The sequence below is a fragment of the Monodelphis domestica genome, chromosome X (assembly GCF_027887165.1).
Source record: "Monodelphis domestica isolate mMonDom1 chromosome X, mMonDom1.pri, whole genome shotgun sequence".
NCBI lineage: Eukaryota > Metazoa > Chordata > Mammalia > Didelphimorphia > Didelphidae > Monodelphis > Monodelphis domestica.
Genome location: NC_077235.1, coordinates 80,217,888 through 80,241,308, shown reverse-complemented (window position 1 = coordinate 80,241,308; position 23,421 = coordinate 80,217,888). Strand labels below are relative to the sequence as shown.

Here is a 23,421-nt window from a genome sequence, read left to right as displayed (position 1 = left end):
CTATCCATTTCACTACCTAGCCTTTAAATATCAACTCCCTAAAAGTCTCCCCTTCCCTTCCCTTCCATTATGAATGTTGATAACAATAATAATGTTAACCAATTATTGATGTAGGATCACAGACAATTCAGCGTGAGATTGAGCTAAAATCATGTCCAGGGCCAGCTCTTAGGCAGAGATGATCATCTTTATGCTGTGACTTGAGGGGGACCAGGCTGTTTCTCCTCTCCTTCTTCCTGACCACTTCAATGCTGGGAATTCCTTTATGACCAAACTAACTATGGTTTTTACATTTTAAGAAACAAATGATATTTGGTCTGCAGGCTATGGCTGGCCCGATCTAGAGAATGTCCAATGAAGAGACTCCCTCCATAAATGTAGATGTTCACCTGCTCTGTAACTGATAGTGTTAGTGAGTTGCCCAGGACACCCAAAAGGGAATAGTCTGACCAAGGTAAGTATGTTTTGATATGTTAGTAATAAACCCAAGTCTTCCTGACTTCCTGATAAATCACGTTCCCTTGGGGCCCTCACCAAGATCAGTTTGGAGAGTTTAGATAGTAGAGAAGCCAATGTGGAGCTTCAGAGACCCGTCTTACTTCTTCCCTGGGGACCAAGATGTCTCTCTGTCTCTGTCTTTCTGTCTCTGTCTCTTTGCCTCTCTCTCTCTCTGTCTCTCTCTCTGTCTCTCTCTCTGTCTCTCTCTCTCTGTCTCTCTCTCTCTCTCTCTCTCTCTCTCTCTCTCTCTCTCTCTCTGGGATCTTCCCTAAGTTAGTTGTCCTTAGAAGAAATACTCATTCTTATTGACTGCTGATGAAAAGCTAGAAATACTTCCTGGTGACCAGTAATAACAGGAACATGGTAGCAGAATTAGACTTTACCAATGTTATTTCATAATAACCTGCATGTGGAATATCAGAGAGAAATTAGATTATTCAATCCAAGTCACAAATTCTGCCAAATATTTTCTTTTAAGCTAGAAATAGCCAGCCAATCATTTATTGTGGATGTGATAGCATGGCAGAGTTGGTGAGGCCCTTAGGAATCACCTGGTCCAACCCCACTCATGTTATACAGATGGGGAAACTGAGACTTGGAGAATGGAAGGGGCTTGCTCATAGTCACACGTGGAGATAATGGCAGAACCAGGACTAGAAACCAAGTCTCTGAACTCCCAGGTCCAAGGATCTCTCCATCCACCAAATTGCCTTTACACGTTTAAAAAATATAACTAAGCAAAATAACACACTGCCAACATATTGTGCAGGAGCCCTTGTATTTCTTGGGTAACTAAATTGAGCCTCTTGCCTGGGATTCAGAGTAGGAAATATGTGGATGTCTAGGCTTTAATCACACACAGGCTTTGTTATGGGGGGTTTCCATGGCAACTCGGTTCCAAACACTAGCGGTGGGTTGGCTGGAGTGCAGCTGTGTCTTTAGTCACAGCTTATTTCTCCTCTCCTTCAGCCTCCTCATGGTTGGGGGCCAATAATTCAGGCTCTGTGGGTGATAGAGGCACTTCTCGGGGGGCAGTTTCCTGGGCCGGCACTGACTCGTATTCCGAACTTTGGAGTGTCTTCGTCATAGGCCTGTGAGAAAGAAGAAGGAATGGGGAAGAGTATATGAATGAGATAAACACCAGAGGGGCGAGGGATGTGGAGACTGAGGCGCATCCTCTATGCTGAGCAACATTTGGGCCCCATAACTGAAGTGAGCAAAGTGAAAAAGACATCCAAAGAGGAAGGAAACCAACCATATTTTCTATTTCAGCTAGTCAATAAATGTGGATTAAACATTGATTATGTGTCAGGCACTGTGCTAGGTTCTGGGAATATTGGTGAAGAGAAAGGGAGGGAATCTCGTGTCTTGGTGCCATTTTTTTGGTTAATCCTCAGGACTGGAATTCTCACTCTCCCAACTTCTGACTCCTGGAATCCCTTGTTTCTTTGAAGAGCCAACTCCAGTATTACCTACCTAGGGAGTCTTTCCTACTCTCACCAGATTCTAGTGCCTTCCTCTGCACAGTTACCTTGCTTCTACTTTGCATTTATCTTGTATGCTCAGATTTATTCAAATATAAACTCCTTGAGGGCAGGGACTATTTTAATTTTTTCTTTGACTCGCTGGTGCCAAACCTGGTGCCTGACACATAGTAAATGCCTAATAAAGCTTGTTGATTAATAATTGAATTGACTAGATTTCCAATTATAAAGCAGTAAACATCAAAACTATTTGTTACAAGTTCAAAAAGTAGGCTAGTAGAAAAGAGTAGATAAGGAAAACCCAGAAGCAATGAAACCTGGTAACCTAGGATTAGATAAATTCACCAGTATTAACTAGTAGAAGAAAGACTTTCTTTGACAAGAACTGCTGGGAGATTTTCATACTCAGAACAGTGCCTGGTGCATAGTAAGCATTAATATTTTTTGAATTAAATCGAATTTAATTGGAGAGTAGTTTGGCAGAAATTTGGTTTAGACCATCATCATATACAAAATACCAAAATAAGCTCCAATTGGATAACAACCTTAACATAAAAAGTCATTAAATCATTAAAAGAAAAGTAGAGAAAAATGGAAGGAGGCACTTTTCTTAACAATGATTTAGGAGAGAATTCTTTTTTTTTAAACCCTTACCTTTGGTTCTAAGGCAGAAGAGCAGCAAGGGCTAGTCAATAGGGGTTAAGTGACTTGCCCAAGGTCATATAGCTAGAAAGTGTCTGAGGCCAGATTTGAACCTAAGACCTCCTATTTCTAGGTATGGCTCTCAATCCACTGAACCACCCAGCTGCCCCCAAGAGAATTCTTAGTTTAACAAGAAATTTGAGGTGGGCATAACAAACAAAATAGATATGTGATTATATGTAATTTTAAAGCATTTGAATAAGTGAAATCAAGCTACTAAAAACAGAAGAGAAACTATAGATTGGAGGACACTCATTGCATTAAATATCTCTGCTATTTTATATCCCAGATTTTTAGAGAATTAACCTAAAAAAATATGAACATGAGTTATTCTCAACTAAAGAGATGTTAAGCAGATATAGAGTTTTCAAAAGAAGAAACCCAAAAACTATCAACACATGGAAAATTGTCCCAAATCACTACTATTGAAAAATTAAAATTAAAATGATTCTGAGTTTTTAGCTCACACATATCAAATGAACAAGGATAGTAAAAATAGAAGAGTCAATGTTGGAGGGGCTATGGGAAGACAGGCACTCTAATAGCTTGGCATTCATCACGGGGTCTGACACATAGTGGGTGCTTATTAAATTCTTAATACACTGTTGGGGGAGCTGTGAGCTAGTTCAACCCCATTCTGGAAAATAGTTTGGAATTATGTGATAAAAATCACCAAACTGTTTATATCCATCGATGTTACTATTAGAGACATCCCTAAATAGATCGAAGATGGAAAGCAAGATTGCACTTAATGACAAAATATTTAGAGAAGTAATTTTTGTGGTAGGGGAAAATGGGGGGAAAGTAGATGCCCATCAATCATAGATTTGCTGGACAAATTATGGTATAGGAATCTAATGGAATGTGCTGTTAGAAATGATAAATGGGAAGAATTCAGAGAAATTTATATGAATTGATGCAGAGGGAAGTTAGTGGAGCCAAGAAAACAATGTCTACAACGACCACAGGACGTGTAGCCAAGCCACACAGTACGTTACAAAGCTCAGAGTAGTTCAAGGCAAGCTTCACTCCTGATGCTGGAATTTGCCTTCCACCCCTTGGTAAAGTAGCGATGAATACAGGTGTGAAATTAGGCATGTGTTATCAGATATTGTCAACATGTCCAAATATTTTGCCTATCCAGGATGACTATAACAGTATGATCCTGGTTTTACAAAGGCCAGTAGGACAAGTTATTGGGAAATAGCAATGATGTAACAAGAAAAGATCAAAATATTTTTCAAGACAAGAAATAACTATCAGTCAGGAAACAACAGAAAAATTCTCACTGCATCTCCTTTGTGATTGCTTTTCCTTTCTTGGACTTGGACTTCGTCATGAAAAACCAAACGATCAAACAAATGATGATGGCGGCCAGGAGGGCTCCGATCAGTGCCCCAACAATGATGCCTGCTTCTGAATCTAGGGGGAAAAAATTCTGCTTGTCAATAGTGCAACTCACATCATGAACCTTCAGGCTAGAGAGTGATCAGCTAAAGGATGAATTGACAGCCAAATGAGATAGAGAACATTGTAAAATGGACAATTTTAAATTCATTAAATTTAAAAGGTTTTTGTACAAATGAAATTAATACAGCCAAGATCAGAAGGGAAACAAAAAGCTGAGGGGAAATGTTTATGGCAGACATCCCTGACAAAAGCCTCTTTTCTCAATTATATAGGGAAGTGAAGCAAATCTAGAAAAACAGAAGTCATTCCCCAATTGATAAATGGTCAAAGGATATGAATAGTCAGTTTTCAGACAAAGAAATCAAAGTCATCTATCATCACATTAAAAATGCTCCAAATCATCGCTATTTAGAGAAACTCAAATTAAAACAACCCTAAGGTACATCAAATTGGCTAATAAGACAGAAAAGAAAAATGATAAATGTTGAAGGGGATGTGGGAAAATTAGGGCACTGATGTATAGTTGGGACAGTTGGGACTAATCCAATCATTCTGGACAGCAATTTGGAACTATGCCCAGAGGGCTATAAAACTGTGTATACCCTCTGATCTAGGAATACAACCACTCCTAGGTCTATATTTCACAGAAATTAAAAATAAAAAAGGGAAAAGGACCAATTTGGTTTTGTGTTTGTTTTGGTTTTTGTTTTCTAAATCCTTACTTTCTGTCTTAGTAACAAGTCTAAGACAGAAGGGCACATGCTAAGTGGAAGGGGTTAAGTGATTTGACTGGGGTCACAAAGCTATGAAGTATCTCAGGCCACATTTGAACCCAGGTCCTCCTGACTCCAGGCCTGGTGCTCTATCTACTGTGCTACCTGGCTGCCCCTAAAAGGACCTATGTGTACAAAAATATTTATAGCAACTCTTTTTGTAGTAGCAAAGAATGGGAAACTAAGGAGATGCCCATCACTTGGGTAATGTCTCAACAAGTTATGTTATAAGATCGTAATATAATATTATTGTGCTATAAGAAATGATGAGCAGGAGGACTTCAGAAAATCGTCGAAGGACCTATATGAACTGATAGAGGTTGAAATTAGTAACCAAGAGAACATTAGAAAGCAATAGCAATACTGTACGATGGACAACTGTGAAGGCCTTAACTATTCCTAGCAATACAATGATCCAAGTTAATCCCAAAGGTTTCCTGAAGAAAAATGTTATCTACCCCCAGAGAAAGAACCAATGGAATCTCAATGAAGATCAGAGCCAGCCATTCTTCCCTTTATTTTCTTCATGGGTTTTTTTAGACATTTTCTTCCACAATATTACCAATATGGAAATGTTTTCAATGATGACAGAACATGTATAACTAATAGCAAATCGCTTACCTTCTCAGGGATGGGTGGTGGAACTCAAAATGTTAGGAAACTAAAGCTAAAAATTATTTTTGCATATAAGTGGGAAAAACAAAACATTACTAAAATTTATTTTAATTGGAAAAGAGAGTATATCATCATCTTTTGGGGTCTTAAGAGACCCCTGAACTGATTGGCTAACATGACAACAAAGGAAAGTAATGAATGCTGGAGGGAGTGTGGCAAAATTGGGATACTAATACATTGCTGGTGGAGTTGTGAATTGATCCAACCATTCTGGAGGGCAATTTGGAACTATGCCCAAAGGGTGCTAAAAGACTGTCTGCCCTTTGATCCAGCCAAAGCACTGCTGGGTTTGTACCCCAAAGAGATAATTAGCAAAAAGACTTGTACAAGAATATTCATAGCTGCGCTCTTTGTGGTGGCAAAAAAATTGGAAAATGAGGGGATGCCCTTCAATTGGGGAATGGCTGAATAAATTATGGTATCTGTTGGTGATGGAATACTATTGTGCTAAAAGGAATAATAAAGTGGAGGAATTCCATGGCGACTGGAACAACCTCCAGGAAGTGATGCAGAACAACCTCCAGGAAGTGATGCAGAGCGAAAGGAGCAGAACCAGGAAAACATTGTACACAGAGACTGATACACTGTGGTACAATCGAACGTAATAGACTTCTCCATTAGTGGCAATGCAGTGATCCTGAACAACTTGGAGGGATCTATGAGAAAAACCACTATCCACATTCAGAGGAAAACTGTAGGAGCAAAAGCACAAAAGAAAAACACCTGCTTGATCACATGGGTCATGGGGATATGCTTGGGGATGTAGACTCTAAATGAACATCCTAGTGTAAACATCAACAACATGGAAATAGGTTCTGATCAAGGACATATATAAAACCCAGTGGAATTGCACATCAGCTATGGGAAGGGGTGGGGGGGGGAGGGAGGAAAAGAATATGAATCTTGTAACCAAGGAATAATGTTCTAAATTGACTAAATAAAATTTTCAAAACAAAAAGAGACACCTGAACTATAGGGATTGCTGAATACCACACAGCAAGTAGGGTCTCCTTCTGTTAATCTGTTCTGGGGCCATGCTTGAAAAATTTGGTTCCTCTGGAGCAGTGATGGTGAACTTTCTGGAGGGGGCAGGTGATATGAGAAATGTCCTCAGGTGCCATGAAGAGGAGGAGGGGAGCATCCCAGCCCTGCATCCCTCTGACTTTCTAGTAATGAACTCTTGTGAACTTTGTGCTGGGGAGATAGCACACATCCCCACAGAGAGGGAGGGCTCTGAGTGCCTCCTTCTGGCATGTGTGCCATAGATTTGTCACTGCAGTTCTAGAACTTGGGTATCTTGTTATGTATACATCATCATTTGGATCTTTACTGTCATCTGAAGCTTCTCAGTTGCAGGGCATACTCTAAACTGCTCATTAAATGGAAGAGGAAACTGAGGCTCTGAGGGGAAAGGTCATATAGGCGTTAGGTGGCAGAGACAGGATTTGAACCGAGGTCCTCTGTGTACAAATTCAGTTGTCTTTCTTATCATACTACCTTTCCCCTTTCTAGGCTACTTCAGTTTCTTCCTCCCTTTTCCATCCTGACATTGGGAATCCCAGAGGTATGGAGCTAGGGTCACCTTTCTCCAGTTTGAAAAGGGTTTTTAAGACAGAGTGACCTCACTCAGATCACACCATTTCATTTGGATATTCTGAAAGGAACCAGAAGAGAAACCTAGCCAGAGACTATGGAGGGGCCTTTGGTTTTATGTGGAGAGAGGCAGTGAGGGCCAATGGGTGGGCCTTAGAGTTATTGGAAAAACCAGTCACTGATCATATTGGGTGCCCAACCCTAAAGAAATCATTGAATTGTCAGTGCTCCAGGCCTTAAGTTGCAGTTGAGTTGCCATTTTGTGGAGGGATCTCTCACCACTTAGGCCTCCATTTTGGGAGCTTGCCTGATGAAATCAAAGGCTTGAATACTTATAGAATGAAATAGGGAGATAAGGCAAGAAAATCCAGAGAGGAACCAGACATCCATTTGGAGTTCCTTAAGAATCCATTGGGTCAGATAACCCTGACACACACCCAAGGTCACAAGAAGGATACAACAATTAACTCACGTCCTGTGGTGAGATCAATCTCACAGGAGCTGTTCCCAAGGCTGTTGCTAGCAATACATTGGTAGTGGCCTTTTTCAAAGGTGGTCAGATTGCCAATAACCAAAAGCCCAGTAGTTGGATCTGTCAAAAATAGGAAAGATACTTTTGAAATGACAAATCTACATATATGAATAAATAACAATGCTTCAACAAGATTCAATTCCACAGACGTTTATTATGTGCCTACTGTATGCCAAGCAAAGACCAGAAATAGTCTCTGCTTTCAAGAAGTTTACAGTCAATTGGATGTGGGTGGTGGTGTGTTATGAATGTATGGTGTGGGGCAGCTGGGTGGCTCAGTGGATAGAAAGTCAGGCCTAGAGATGGGAAGTCCTGGGTTCAAATCTGACCACAGACACTTCCTTCCTGTGTGACTCTAGGCAAGATATTGATTGCCTTCTGCTTTGAAATCGGTTTTCAATATCAATTCTAAGACACAAGATAAGGGCTTGAAAAAATGAAGGTATGGTGAGTTGTGGTATGGTCCTCCCTAGGTCTAATTCTTGCTCATCCTAAAAAGCCCAGCTCCAATGCTACTTCTAGGCCCGTGTTGGTGAAGATGTGAATGTGTGCCCCAGTGCCAGAGGACAATGTTCACATGCCCCACCCTTCTATCCAGCAGCACTTCCTCCCTCCACTCTCTGGGGTAATGCTGGGGGCTCACAGGCAGCTTGAAGGTACAGTTTGGGCATGTGATCTCTAAAAGGTTTGCCAATACTGTTCTAGGCCTTTGAAACTCAATTCATTTATTGAACATTTATTAAGCATTTACTGTGTGGGGCAGCTAGGTAGCTCAGGGAATAGAGAGCCAGGTCTGGAGACAACAGGTTCTAGATTCAAATATGGCATCAGACACTTCCTAGCTGTGTGACCCTGGGCAAGTGGCTTAGCTACAATTGCCTCATTCTCACCATTCTTCTGCTTTGGAACTGATACTTAGTATTGATTCTAAGAGAGAATATAAGGGTTTTTAAGTATCTATTGTATGCCAGTCACTGTGCCAGTGTTGGAGAGACAACAACTAAGATAAAACTGTCCCTGCTCTCAAGGAGCTGAAAGGATAATTTTAATAATTTTGTTTTTTTTAACGGGCAGGATGGGCGTGTTGTATTCAGATTTACAAGGTATTATTATTCCCTGGTCAAGTAATGAGTTTATTACCGGGGTAATACCCTCTATTGCCTCTTTTGAGACGGGATACTAAGGAATGGAAGGCGGTGGGCCAGATTTAGTTTTTATCTGCACAAGAAGATGTGGCCCAAAGAGACTCCAGTATATCTGCAGGTATTACAAAGGTGGGATGCTCTTTCCCTTCCTGACTCTCTGAGAGAATTATAGGGAGTAAATTTAAAGATTCTTCTGGTACTTCCAATGATAAGGAACCATCTGGGGAGCAAGTTATTGTGGCTCTGAGTTTGCATAGAAGGTCTCTCCCCAGCAAATTTAAAGGGGAGTCAGGCATCAAAAGGAAGGAATGTTATACCTCTAGGGGTCCTACAGACACCATTCTAGGGGAAAGTTTTTTAACTCTTTGGGGTATCCCTGACACTCCCATTACATTCTCTGAGCCAACGGAATAGCAATGTAAATCAGGTGTACTCTTTAACACAGACTTGGAAGCTCCAGTGTCTAGAAGACAATCATAATAGGTGTTACCCACCGTTAAGGTAACATGAGGTTCATCATCAGTATGGGGGGGTAGTTGATAGGGACAATGGGTAGTAGGACATCAGGGTCCAGAAAATCAAAGGTTGTATCCTCTGATTCCTGTGCCCCAGCCGCCCCCCGTCATAGTATTTGGGAAGTTCCTTGGGCACTCCCCTGAAGGGCACCCCCCTGAGGAGCATTAGCACCCTGAGTATTTTTTGGACAAGCACCACTTAAGTTATATTGTTGTGGAGTCATTTGGTTTGAGTTATCATTTTCCCAATATCTATTCCTATAGTTATCATTCCTAAAGTTGTGGTTTCCATTATCATTATTATAGTTATTTCTATAATTATCACTTCTGTAGTTGTTATTAAACTGCATATTCCTTCAGATTGCCTTGAATAAAGTTCTACACTTTATCATTCTGTGTCCCTTCTTCTCACAGAATTGTCAGGTAATGGATCGATAATTAGATTCCTGGGGAGGGGCAAGTGTCATTGGTTGAGTATTATGCCCTCTTTCCAGTTTAGCCATCTTATCTGCTAAATATATCAATTGTTTCTTCATTTCCTCCATGAGATCATTATTCTCTTCCTCCTTTTCTTTGTTTCCCTTTGAAACATATAGAGCTGTTTTCTGCAATTCTTCAAGGTCCATCTCCGGCCATGTTGGACAATGTGTTCTAAAATAATCCCATATCACTTTTCAAGAGTTATTGACAAAGAGCCTTCTAACTTGTCTTAAGCTATTTTCTTTAGATAGGTCAAAATCCAGGTATCGACCCCCAAACTCAATTATTCTGTCCATGAATCTGGAGGGTGTCTCTCCCCCATTTTACTTAATTCTTTCAAATTCTGTCCACTTATCTATACTGTCTGAACACTCTCTCATTGCCATTAAAATGGCTTCCCTACAATGGTATAGTTGTAAATAATCCTCAGAGTTGTTATAGTCCCATTCGGGATCCTGAGATGGCCAGTGTGCTGCATTGCACCCCCGGGTTTTTTTGATATGAGAAATTATTTTATTTTTCTCACGTTCAGTTAAAAAAGCCTGTAGCAAGTTTTCAACATCTTTGTAAGATGGATTATACTGAAAAAATATGTCTGTCATCTTTTTCGTTACCAGAAAGGGATCTTGTTCATATGTGGGAATATTTCATGTGAATTCATTTATTTCTTGGGGAGTAAACAGTATATTTTGCCTTAGAGTCACCACATCCCCGTTCCATCCTATTTCAGGTATTTCTCTTAGAGGAAAAGGACCTCTAGTTGAATTTGGTACCTTAGTTAGTTTTACTAAGATGAATTTCTTTGGAAGGACGAGATTTCCTTGGGGCTGGAATTGGTTTTTGGGTAGGAGAAGGAAAAGGAGAAACTGGGATTTCAGAAGTTTGAGTTTCAGGAGAATGATCTTGGGAATTAAGTTCAGCCAAGATTTGCAGACCATGAAAGAACAAGTCTGTTAGCTGAGCTGTAGGGAAGGTGTTTTCCATCTCCATTTCAGGGAAGGGAATTTCCTCATTTAGAGGTTCAGAAACAGGTTTGTCAGGTTCAGACCTGTTTTTGGTGGGGTGGATATTTGCCAATTGATCCTGTAAGAAACATTTTAAATTATCCAATTGGGTTTGCATGTTCTCCTGTATTTTAGCCTCAAATTTTTCAATGTTTTCCTGTGTTTTAGCTTCAGATTTTTTTATGTTTTTCTGTGCTTTAGCTTCAGATTTTTGCATAATTTCCTGTATTTTAGCTTCAGATTTTTGCATGGTTCCCTGCATTTTAGCTTCGGATTTTTGCATATTTTTCTGCATTTCAGCTTCAAATTTTTTCATGTTAGCATTTCTTATCACAGTATTTAGGAGTACAAAAATGAAATTACCTAGTAACATAAGAAATTGGAGGTATCCTGAAATCCTTAATGTCCCTAATTCTTCAAGCACCATATAAATGTCGGAATATATATATACATATTTGTAGTTATTTCCCTAGCGGGCCTCACAAAATATGTGGGGAGCAGGACAAGGCCAAAACTTTCTCCAGATTTCTCTCAGTGCTAATTAAGAGTAATCTAGGCAGTATTGTCAGTGAGGGTTGCCTAATTGGGTTGTTTGTTCCCTAAGGGAAGGGAGATTTAGAAACAGCTCTCCCAGCCAGGACCTTAGGGCCCTGTTGCTAAGATTAAAACAGCTATGTTCTATCTAATTTAAGGAGAGAGGGAAAAAATCCAAATTTACTTACCTCTACAGCTGATCAAAATAAGCTATTAAAAGCTGACTTCTGGAAGTAATAAAGAGAGAAAGGAAAGAGATTTCACAGAAATTTGGGGGTCCTTGTTATCCCTTCTTGGTTGACAGACTGTAAGGATAATTTTAGGGTTGTGACCTAATCTAAATTAATTTTGGTCGCCAGGGGATATCCCAAGTAAAATACCCAAGTCAGTTAGTAAATTTATGGTGGTTTAATTAATATAGAGGAAAAGAATTAAGGAGAAGAGAGAGAGAAAGGTGTAGGATTTCTCCCACCTGGCCTGTGCCAGGGGAGGAGTTCAAAGTCCTCTGCCACGAGGTCTCTGAAGATTAGTGGCTTCCTAAGAGGATAGTGTTTGGAAGGTAAAGGAGAAAGAATCAGCCTAAACTCCGATAGAGCTCAGTAAGATGCCTCACCTGAACTAGGCTACTCTGCTTCTCCCAGTATAGTATCAAGGAAAACTCACCACCAAACCAGACAATAGCTGCCACCACGCCAAGATACCAGTACACTTAGCACTCTCAGCAAGCTGCCAAAAGCCACCTCTCCGCCGCAAAAGAGGCTGGAGAGAGGAAGTGATGCGAAATATATAGACAGTTTTGCATCACTTTTCTGCATCTTACATGTACCAATGGTAGCTTAAGCTTAACTTAGGACAGCCCAGGGGTCTGTCAGCTGTTTCTGATTTGTCATTTGTTATCACATGTACATGTAAGTATTAGATACTTAATCCTTAAGTAAGGGTGTAGACATTCCTGATTTTGTTATACCAAGTAGGGTGGAGAAAGTTCACAGAGCTTACCTTCTACTGGGAGGAAATAATATATACACAAGAAAGTCCATTCGAAATATAGAGGGTATCCCAAAACTCTTAGTGCAACTTACGATTGGGTCAATTCCACCAAAGGGACTTGTAAGGAAACCCTAAAAAGCTGCCCTATTCCTCTCTGGGATCTCTTGCTCCATTTCTCTATTTAAAAGAAATAAAGTTTAAGCTTATAAGGCTTAAAACTGCACTCTGACTTTTGGGTCACCGTCTAGGACATGCATTTCAATGAGTTAGGCTTAGGAGTAGGGATATTTTGGGTTCATACTCAGTTTAGAACTAGATTCTCAGGTGGTCATTAGAGCTAGTTTTATAGTTAAGGGGTAGAGCATCTGCAGGGTGGTGTAGATATCTGGGCTAGCATTGGCAATGGGGCTTTGGCCATGGTAAAGGTTAGCATTATTGCTAATGTTATAGGTATGCTATTGGATTTCTAGACTCTAATAATTTTCACATCATTGTCCCATATGGGTGCTGACCCATAACCCCTACCCTGGCCTCCCAGATCGAGAATGTCCCAGGTCTAGATATACCCTAAACTGAAATAGAAACAAGTGGGCCTCCAGGGCTGGGGTAGTGGTGCAGAGAGAGGAAGCAAGACATGCAAGACACATTAGCCTATGTTTCAGCTTCTTCTTTGGGCCTACAAACAAGAATAGACTGACATCCAATGAAGCATTCCTGGGGATGAAGCCAAGATGGCAGCTCAGGTAGCAACGAAAGCTGAAGCCTCTCGGACAATCCTTCCAAACCAATCTTTAAAAAGTGCCTCAAAACCACAGGGTCAATGAAATATTACTCCATTCCGGAGAGAGTGATCACCTGATGTCACCTATCCCACACACTGAGTCATAGGTTCAAACACTACTCACTGTATTGTTCGTTCACAGGTTTGATGGTATCTTCCTCCAGTTTAAACCACTGGTACTTAGGGGGTGGTGCCCCTTCAGCAGAGAAGCAGGAAAGGGAGATGGCATGATTTGCTTCCGGGGTCCCTCTGATGCTACAATAAGGCTTTGATGGTTTTACTGGAAGACAATAAAAGAGAGAAAAAGTCTGTAACAATTGTCTTCCGTTACCCATTTCCCACAATGCATTTCTCTGATGTTTCCCAAAACTCCCTTGACAATTTCTGTAAGGTTCCACCCAATGACAGTAGGATGCTTTGGGTAATGAAGGTCTCCCTTGAGGTTCAGATGTTACCTCTCTATTCCAGCTCCCCACAGATTTATAACCAAGAACTTCTATGTTATATGTCATGAATGAAACTGTTCAACTTAAGGAAATATAGATAATGTTTTGGGAGCAAACTTTTTGAAAGAAAATCAGAATCACAGTATTTGATGGCTATCATCTTCTTGAATTCAAATCTGAAATCAGACACTTCCTAGCTGGGTGACCCTGGTCCAGTCACTTCACCCTGTCTGCCTCAGTTTCCTCTCCCATAATATGAGCTGGAGAAGGAAATGGCAAACCACTCCAGTATCTCTGCCAAGAAAACCCCAAATGGGATCACCAAGAGTCAGAAATAACTGAAAACCACTAAACAACAACAGGTATATAGTAAATGCTTAATAAATGCTTGTTCACCAACTGCCTACAAGACTTTAAAAGCTTACAAAACACTTTCCACACAAAAACCTCACACAGAAGGTCCCATCTCCATCTTACACAGGATATTCTGAGAGTTATGATCATGTGGTGGTGGTCACACAGGTCAGAGTCTAAGGCAAGATTTGAACCACGTCTCTGGTTCCAAAGCCAGTATTTGTTCTATTAAACCACATTTGCATCTTCTAGATCTTGATCAGTAGGGCTTCCTTTGTCCTGTTGCAGCAAGACCACAAGCAGTGCCTGCCAACTCTCCCTTTCCGCCTCCCCAGTTTCCCTTCAGTGTTCTAGCTGGAGGCCCCGCCAAGCCTCAGGGTAATTTGTAAGATCTGCTGCTAGAATGGTGTACATGTGTGGGTTGGAGCCCAAAGGGAGTGAGAGAAGTTGGAAAGACCAATGGAAAAGACGAAGGAGTCCAAATAAAACAGTGGAAGAGATTGACCTGATCCCTGAGCCAAGGAAGAGATGAATAGAAGCAAGTGGCCCCAAAAGGTTTAGAAGCAAACATGAGAAAGAACCTTTTGCTGAGAAGGTCAAGTCAGGAAGTCTTGAGAACGAGGACTGCACTAGAAATGACTACGCCAAAGACATGTGGGCCCAGGTCTTCTTATTATAAGTAACAAACTTTTCCTATAGGTTCCCACCCCCTTCCCTTAGTGGCAGCATTTATTTTATTTATTTAAAAACTTTTTTGTTTATGCATTTACTTTTTTAATTCAGCCTCTCCCTCCCTTCCCCACACCAAAGAAGGCAACATCCCACAAATTATATAGATGACGTCTTCCATGTTTCCATTTCTCGGTTCATTATCTGGACGTGAACATTCACAAGTTATTCTTCAAATAGTGAATCTGTAGCTGTATATAATGTTCATTTAGTTCTACTTGTTTCACTCTTCATTATCTCATGTACCTCTTTCCAGGTGAAAAAAAATTAATCTGATCATCATTTCTTATGGCAAATAGTATTCCATCAAAATCATATACCATCATTTGTCCAGCCATTCCCCAATTGATGGGCATTCCCTCCGTTTCCAGTTCTTTGCCACCACAAAAAGAGCAGCTATGAATATTTTGGACATATAGGTTCTTTCCCTTTTCCTCATCTCCTTGAGAAATAATATTGCTGGGTCTAAGGATATACAGTTTTATAGCTCTCTGGGGGTAATTCCAAATTGCTCTCCAAAATGGTTGGATCAGTTGACAGTTCCACCCACAGTGTATTAGTGTTCGCACTTTTCCACATCCCCTCCAACATTTGTCATTTTGCCCTTTTGTTGTTTTAATCCATCGAATGGGTATAGAATTGTTTGGGTTTGCATTTCACTAATCGGTAGTGATTTAGAGCATTTTTTCACATACCTATATATGGCTTTGATTTCTTCATCTGAAACTTGTCTGTTCATATCTTTTGCCCATTTATCAATTGGGGGATGGCTCTTATTGCCAGAAATTTGACAATTTTCTCTATATATTTTTGATATAAGACCTCTATCGGAGAGATTGTCTGAAAAATTCCCCCCAGTTTTTTGTTTTTCTTCTAATCTTGACAACTTTTGTTTTATTTGTACAAAAAAAAACTTCAATTTAATGCACTGAAAAGGATCCATTTTACGGCTCATAGTGCTCTCCATATCTTGTTATTTAATGATAAATTTCTCTCCTGGCCATAAATATGATAGGTAATATTTTCCCTGTTCTAAGTTACTTGTGATAGCTCCTTTTAGGTCTAGAACATTTTGATCTCATCTTAGTGAACAGTGTAAGATATTGGTCTATACCTAGTTTCCGCCAAACTACTTTCCAGTTGTCCTGGCAATTTTTACCAAATAGAGATTTCTTAGCCCAACAACCTGGATCTATGTTTTTGTCAAACACAAGGTAACTATGATCTTTCACTACTGTTTGTTGTATGACTGTTCTGTTCTACTGATCTACTTTTCTATTTCTTAGCCGGTTCTAGATAGTTTTGATAATTACTGGTTTTTAACAATGTTTAAAATCTGATACTACTACACTTCCTTCCTTTACATTTTTCATTAATTCTTTTGTTATTCTTTATCTTTTTTTCTTCTAAATGAATTTTTTTAGCTCAATAAATTGGGGGGATTTGATTGGGATGGCATTGAATAAGTAGATTAGGTAGCATTATCATCTTAACTATATTGGTTCTGCCCATCCATGAGCAATTAATATTACTCCAATCATTACAGATGACTTTGTTTGTGTAAAAAATGTTTTATAACTATTTCATGAAGTTCCTGGGTTTTGGCAGGTATACACCCAGATATTTTATTCTGTGGTTATTTTAGATGGAGTATCATTTTCTATCTCTTCTTTCAGGGCTTTGTCAGTAATATATAAAAATGCAGATGACTTATGTATATTTATTTTATGTACTTCTACCTTACTAAAAGTATTGATAGTTTCAACTAAGTTTTTAGTTGACTCTCTAGGAATTTCCCCTTATACCATCATATCATCTGCAAAAAGAGATAGTTTTATTATCTATTTGTTCATTCTGATTCCTTCAGTTTCTTTTTCTTCTCTTATTGCTATTGCTAGCATTTCTAATATTATGTTAAATAATACTGGTGATAATGGGCATCCTGGTTTCACTCCTGATCTTATTGAGAAGGCTTCTAACTTCTCCCCATTACAAATAATACTTGCTGAAATTCTATATATTCTTTATTTTCTTTAAACCCTTAACTTTCATCTTTAAAAAATCAATACTATATATGGTTCTAAGGCAGAAGCATGGTAAGGACTGGGGGTGAAGGGACTTGCCCAGGGTCACACAGCTAGGAAGTGTCTGAGACTACATTTGAACCTAGGACCTCCTGTTTCTGGGCCTGGCTCTCCATCCACTAAGCCATCCAACTGGCCTCTTACATATTCTTTGTTATTGCTGTTCAGTTGTGTCCGACTCCTTGTGACCCCATCTGGGGTTTTCCTGGCAAGGTAGCATCCCCTTTTCTTCGCCAGATCGTTTTCTAGACAAACCAAGTGAAATGACTTGCCTAGAGTCACAGAGCTAGTAAATGCCTGGGATTGCATTTGAAGTCAGGTCTTCCTAAGTCCAGGCCCAGTGTTCTATCTATTGCCCCACCTAGGCAGGGAGTAAGGGAAAGAACTTGAATTCTGGGACACTACTTATAATGAAAGAGATACTAAGACCCCATTATGTGAAGATATGGCAGAGGTCAGTGAGGAACTTCCCTGGTAGCCAGTCAGTCTTTGAGAGAGCAAACACCATAGTCTGGTAGCATTTGATTTGAATAGATCATGCTTGCCAAGTAGGTGCTAAACTCAGTTTTGATTGTCAACAAGGGTTACAGGACTGTCACAGGACTGGCCCAGGGGCACATGGTGAGTTAGAGATAGAGTGAACTAGCAGGTTTCTTATGGACCAGGCCAGGGTGTTTTCCCACAGTCGGGTTCCATGAAGGACTCCCTGAATCTATCTCCAATTTATCTTTCCATATCTTGTTTTAAACTTTTGTTTACCTATTGTCTCCCCCAATTAGATCAGGGTGGAGATTGGTATGGCCTTTCATTGTATCCTCAGTGCTTAATACAGAGCCTGGCACACAGTAGGTACTTTGCTTTGACTCACTGGGAGCTTCACTGTCCCCTGGGGTTATGTTGGTTATGGTTCCCTATGTCACCCAGAAGAAAACAGGCAGAAGGAAGAAACCTATATTGACCCCTGCTATTGGCTTCATCAGCATTCAAGATCACAGCCCTTGGCTATGGAACCCTCCTCCCTCGAGGTGTCCCTCCAACCCAATATGGCGCCCCTAGAAACAAAAATACAGAGAAAATCTTTATGGTACCTAATACGTTGGCCACAATAAGTCCCTGGTTAATTCCCTGAAAGTCAGGTGGGTTGGTGACATCACAGACATAAACTCCACTGTCTGAAGGTTGCATGTTGGAGATAGTGATGGAGGCATTTCCTGGGGTAGAGGTCCCTGTGACCCGGTCCTTATACTTGCCAATGCCAGACGCTTGTCCATCCTGTGAATAATAAACCTGTGACAACAGAGAAATAACAGAGGTGCATAAAAAGAAACTTTGCATATTCCAGGTCACAACAGATCAACTGAGGGATCTAACCTCATACCACATCAAGCCTCTCTGCAGAATTGTTAGTGGAATGAGACTGACCTGGCCAGAGCAAACAAAAATATTCCCTGGCTGGTTCCAATCCATAAAATCATGCAGAATAACCTTGGGCTGAACCTACTTTCCATCATTATGATGCAGGGGTTCACAATGGGAGATGACTTAGATATTGATAAACCAGAGCTCAGTAAGTACACAAAAGGAAAATGTGCTCCCCCAGCACTTAGCATGGCATCTGTTACATAGTAGGCACTTCTTAAAAGTTAATTGACTGACTAATTGGTCTCACTCTCTTTTCTTTCCCCTTGGAGGTGACAGGTCTACTTTGAGCTGCTGCTGAGAGCTGAGTGAGAGAAGGGCAGCTGGTACCCTGTCTCTCTCCTACTTGGCTCATGTGGCTTTATACTCTGTCTCTTTCTGTTTGTTTTTTGCTGATCTTAGGGAAATGAGCATTCAGAGATGGAAGTGTCCAGACAATCTTATGAATCTGGGAAATCCAGAGGTCCCATCAAGAAGCCCATTGGCAGTTGGAGGTGAATGGTGCCTACAGGGCAGCTGCTCTTCTCCCCCTCCCTTGCCATTCTTCTTGAAGGCAGCTCTGAGTAGTTGAGAAAGAGAAAAGGACCAAAATGTGGGTCCCTCATTTTGGCAATGCATTGAGTTTTGGTTCAGAATCCCCTGAATCATGAGGTCTTCCAACCTCAGGAGTCAATTAGAAAACTCCTCTGGCTCATGTCCCATTGCAAACCCTTGCATTATCAGTGCCAAGAGTAGGCTCACCCCCAGTCTTCTCTGTGGTCTCTGACTAGAACCAGGCAGGGGATGTAGGTACGTTACAAGGCCTGTGCCCATGAGCCAGTCCACTCCCATTCTGTCAACAAGCTATATGACCCTAGGCATATATGACCGGATATGAGCTTCTGTTTAAAGACTTCTGATGGGAATGAACATCTTACTTCCCCAGGTCTCGCGCATCCTACTTTTGTTGAAATGTCATCGCTCTGTTGTTTCTTTGTCACTGTCTCCCCATCATCACTCCTTATTCTACCCCTTGGGGAAAATGAGAACAAATCTATCTAACCCCGCTTCTACAAGAGCTCCTCGGACATACTGGAACACAACCATCCCACGGTTTCCCAAGTTTCCCTTCTCCAGCTAAAATATGCCCATTTCCTTCACCCAGGGCCCATGCAACAGGAGTCCAAGGTTCTTTGCCCTGCATTTGCTTGCATCTGCGCAATGTCTTTTTAAAATGTGGCACCCGAAACTACACGTAATGAATGCTTTTTTTCATACAGTCTAGATTCGTATTAGAGTCTTATTCCGTGCTACAGAGGTGAGTCATCATCATCATCATTAATTCACATTGAGTTTTGTTTGTCATTGTCATTCCATTGTGCCCGACTCCTCCAGACTCCATGGACCATGACTATCTGTCGGGTTTTCATGGCAGGGGTCTTGGCCTTTTCCTTCTCCAGTGGATCATTTTGCCAGGCAATCAGGGATGGAGTGACTTGCCCAGGGTCACACACAGCTAGGAAGTGTTGGAGGCCAGAGTTGAACTCAAGTCTTCCTGACTTCAGACCCATTTTGCTATCCACTGTGGCATGGCCTAGCTGCCTCCTCATATTGAGTTTGTGGACTGCTGCAACCCTCTGGTCTCTTTAAGATGATCTGCTCTCTGGTCACACCTCTCACGTGTCTTGTGAAACATTTATCTCTTTAAGGTGTTCTACAGATCATCGCATTTTGACCTTGGGAGGTCAGTGCTCTTATTATGCCCACTTTACAGATGAGGAAGCTGAGGCAGACAGAGGTGAAATGACCTGCCCAGGGTCAGGCAGCTAAATGAGGAGCTGAGGCTAAATTTGAATTCAAGACTTCATGACTCTAGGTCAAGCATTCTATTCACGGCACCACCTGGCTGCCTCATGAAATCCACTCCCAAAGATGAGCACATCAAGATCTTTTTTGATCCTGGCTTTAGCATTTACTATAGTGGGGCTAAGTCCTTGTTCTTCCTCCTCACAAATTCTTTGGTCTGAGTTTCTTTGAAAACTCACAGACATTCTGATCAGGTGGTAAATCATGCTAGAAGCTCCAATCCTGCTCTCTCCCAGGGCTCTGGACCCCCCCCACACACACACACATCAAACGGGAGCCAGCAACCTCAAAGCCATTGTCTTCTGTGACACCCCAGCAGAGGGCACCAATCTAAGAACCTGGGGAGCTTTGCACACTCGAGAGGAAGTTCACTTGCCCCTTAGATACAGATCAAGGCTTCTTCTGGTGCCCAGAACGTGAGCAAGAGCCCACTTGTAGGGGGCAGCTGGGTAGCTCAGTGGATTGAGAAACAGGCCTAGAGACGGGAGGTCCTGGGTTCAAATCTGGCCTCAGACACTCCCCAGCTGTGTGACCCTGGGCAAGTCACTTGACTCCTCCTTGCCTAGCCCTTACCACTCTTCTGCCTTGGAGCCAATACACAGTATTGTAAAGTAAGGGTTTAAAAAAAAGAGCCTACTTGTAGGCCACCCAACATGTGATCGTCTCTTGACTGCAGGTTCCCTATGGCCCCACATACCCCGCAGAGGTTCATGGGAGTGACAAATTGTACTATAAAATGGTAATTAACAAAGTACCGTGTACTGGATTTTCGAAAAAATGGGAAAATAAATCAGTGGAACAGAATGAGAACGAAAGAGAAACAATATTGTTTGTTAAATCCCAAATTACAAAACAGTGGGGAAGAAGGGCATTATACAATAAAACGTGCTGGGAAAACGGAATAGCAGCATGGCGAGGGGGGAGTTCAATCTATATTTCATGCTACAAAGAACAATAAATTCCAAGTGATTCAATGATAGAAATATCTTTTTAAAACACCTCCTAAGAAGATTAGACGAAAAGCAATGAAGTATTGCGCTCCATCGCAGAGGGGAAGAAAATTCTTCTCTAGTAAACAAATGGAAAAAATTCAAGGAGGCAAACCAGAAGGATCTGCATATAAAAATAAAAGGATGTCTGCAACAACAAATGAATGTCCCCCACATAAAAAGGAAAGAAGCTGACTAGGGGTGCATCTCCACAGTAATTGTTTCTGATGGCTGATCTCCAATGTACAACGACTGGTCAGAAATATCCGAGTGATGACCCTTCTTATACATATAAACAAATAACACCAACAGGAAGTTTGTGAAGAAAAACGATTTGTGAATAACTCCCCCCCCCCCCTTTCAAATCCACTGAAAATCAAAGTGATGACAAATAGAACAATTTTGGGACCAGGCTGGCGAAGACAGAAAAAGCCAAGGACTTCAGTGTCAGACTAGCGAAAGAAACGCACCACTGCATTTTTGGTGGACCTGTGGATGGGTGTGATCTTTTGGAAAAGCAGTCTGGCACGAAGTAAGAGCTGTTAAACTGTCTGCACACTCTGAGCTCACTACTAGGACCATGTAGCCTAACAGAGTGCCCGGGGGCTGCTAGATTCCCTTTCCTAGAATCCATTTATCCCCCCCCCCCCCAGCCGCGGCTCATCATCTCTTGTTCCCCTGTGCAGACTCCAGCGCCAGGCGGAGGGACGTTTGCTTAGGCTAAAAGGCAGGCTGATCTGATCTAGCAGGGCCATTCCTGGCAGCCGCTCTCCATCCCCCTCCCCAAATGGCCGCTTTCCACACATCTCCTGAGAAAGCTCAGCAGCTCCTGGTTCACAGCTCAGGCTCCTCAGCCCAGGAGGAGGGCGCACAGCTGCTTCCCTCTCCCTCTGGCCCGTTAAAGAGGAGGCTGTGTGCCTTATTAATGGCTCCTTGGGATCACTTCCCTCCCAGGCTCAGCGCGGGACGATAGCGATAGCGCCATTCCCACAACTCCCCGTTCATCGCTCCATCTCCCCGGGGCCTTCGCCTGCGCTCTCCTCAGCCGACAGCCGCAAACAGTGCCCTCTCAGGCTCGTCTCTGTGGGGCCAGAAAAGCTGGAGCCTCAGCTGCCCGGACAGAGCTGCTGAGAAGCACAGCCTAGACACCGGGTTTGTCCCCCTCTCCGGGGGGAGGACGGGGACCACAACGAGGGGGAAGCGCCTCCGGGAAATAGAGGCACGGAAAGAAAGGCTCCTGGTTCCATTTCCCTCTCCTTCCCGGGGATTTCTCGACAACTCTGCCCTCTGGCTCCAGCTCCCAGGCTTCCCAGCTGCGGTTGCCCCTCGAGCTTTCAAGGCTGCTTCCATTCCACAGCCCTGGGCACTGCGGAGCCCGTTCGCGAGCCACCTGCCGGGGATCTGGAGAGGCCCCTCCCGCGGAGGCCGTTATTGGCGGGGAAGAAGAGCCCCATCTGTGCACCAGTACTCCCCGTGGCCTGCTCTGTTCCGAAAAGCAAAACACTAGAAAACAGCCCTTCGGTCCAGAGCCCGGGGGAGGACTGAGTGGGGGGAGGGGAGGGGAGAGGGGGCACTCTCTTGCATTATAAGAAATGCGCATGGAAGAAGCTGGGGAGAGAGAAGAGAGTAGCCCCCGCCTCCCTCAAACCAGGGTAGCCACTGCCGAGACTGGTAAAGAATCTGTGGGTGACCAAGACAGGAAAGGGAAAGGGGGCCTTGCTCAAGTCACTAGGGGCTCCGTTGAGAAGGAGTGAGAATCCTTCAGTGTGTGTTGGGGGTGTGCCTCGATGGCTTCGTTTGGCCTGTCTGAAGGCCTGATAGGCTATTGGCTACATTACACGATCATTTCCGGCTTGCCTCGCCTTCGTTTTCGAATAGATTCATGGCTATATACTTAAATGTGCACAAGTAATCCAGCCTCAGGTACTAGCTGTGGGATCTCACAGCGGTCTCGGGGTTTTTCTGCCTCAGTTTCCTCATCTGTGAAATGGGAAGAATAATAGTACCTTCCTCCCAGGCTGTGGTGAGGACCACGTGAGATAAAGTTTGTAAACTGCTTTGTAAAGTTAAAGAAACGCTCCACAAAGTTGGCCTTAACTTCTCACCGCCGTCATTGTCTGGTGTCCGTCTCATTGGAGTAGAAGCTTCTTGTGGGCCTCCGGCCTTTGGGTCCCCGCCTGCCTGAACGAGATTCCCCGGTTCGCTTCGGAGGTGGGGGTGGGGTGAAACGGAATAAAAACTCAGCGAAGAGCATTTCCGGGAAATGAGGCACTACGGGAGCCAGTCGCGGGGCGATAAGGGGCGGTGCTGGAGCAGCGCTGGGGGCCACTGGAAGGAGGACTGGGATCAAGTGGAGAATGTCTGCTGCCGAGTGGCCTGATTCCTTGGGGCCCCGAGGGCAGAAGGGGAAAATGCCCCAGAGGCAGCAGGGGGCTTGCT

The 23,421-nt window shown here is 42.5% G+C and overlaps 1 protein-coding gene across 1 annotated transcript; it reads right to left on the bottom strand.

Moving 5' to 3' along the window:
- Positions 1 to 871: 871 nt before the first annotated feature.
- VSIG1 (V-set and immunoglobulin domain containing 1) lies at positions 872 to 23,205 on the bottom strand. The gene is made up of 6 exons (XM_056809842.1): positions 23,088 to 23,205; positions 17,818 to 18,016; positions 13,241 to 13,396; positions 7,608 to 7,727; positions 3,974 to 4,106; positions 872 to 1,589 (listed from the first exon to the last, which is right to left on the bottom strand). The coding sequence occupies exons 1-6, from the start codon at positions 23,094 to 23,096 to the stop codon at positions 1,448 to 1,450; spliced, it is 759 nt and encodes a 252-aa protein (XP_056665820.1). The 5' UTR covers positions 23,097 to 23,205; the 3' UTR covers positions 872 to 1,447.
- Between the last annotated feature and the right edge of the window lie 216 nt (positions 23,206 to 23,421).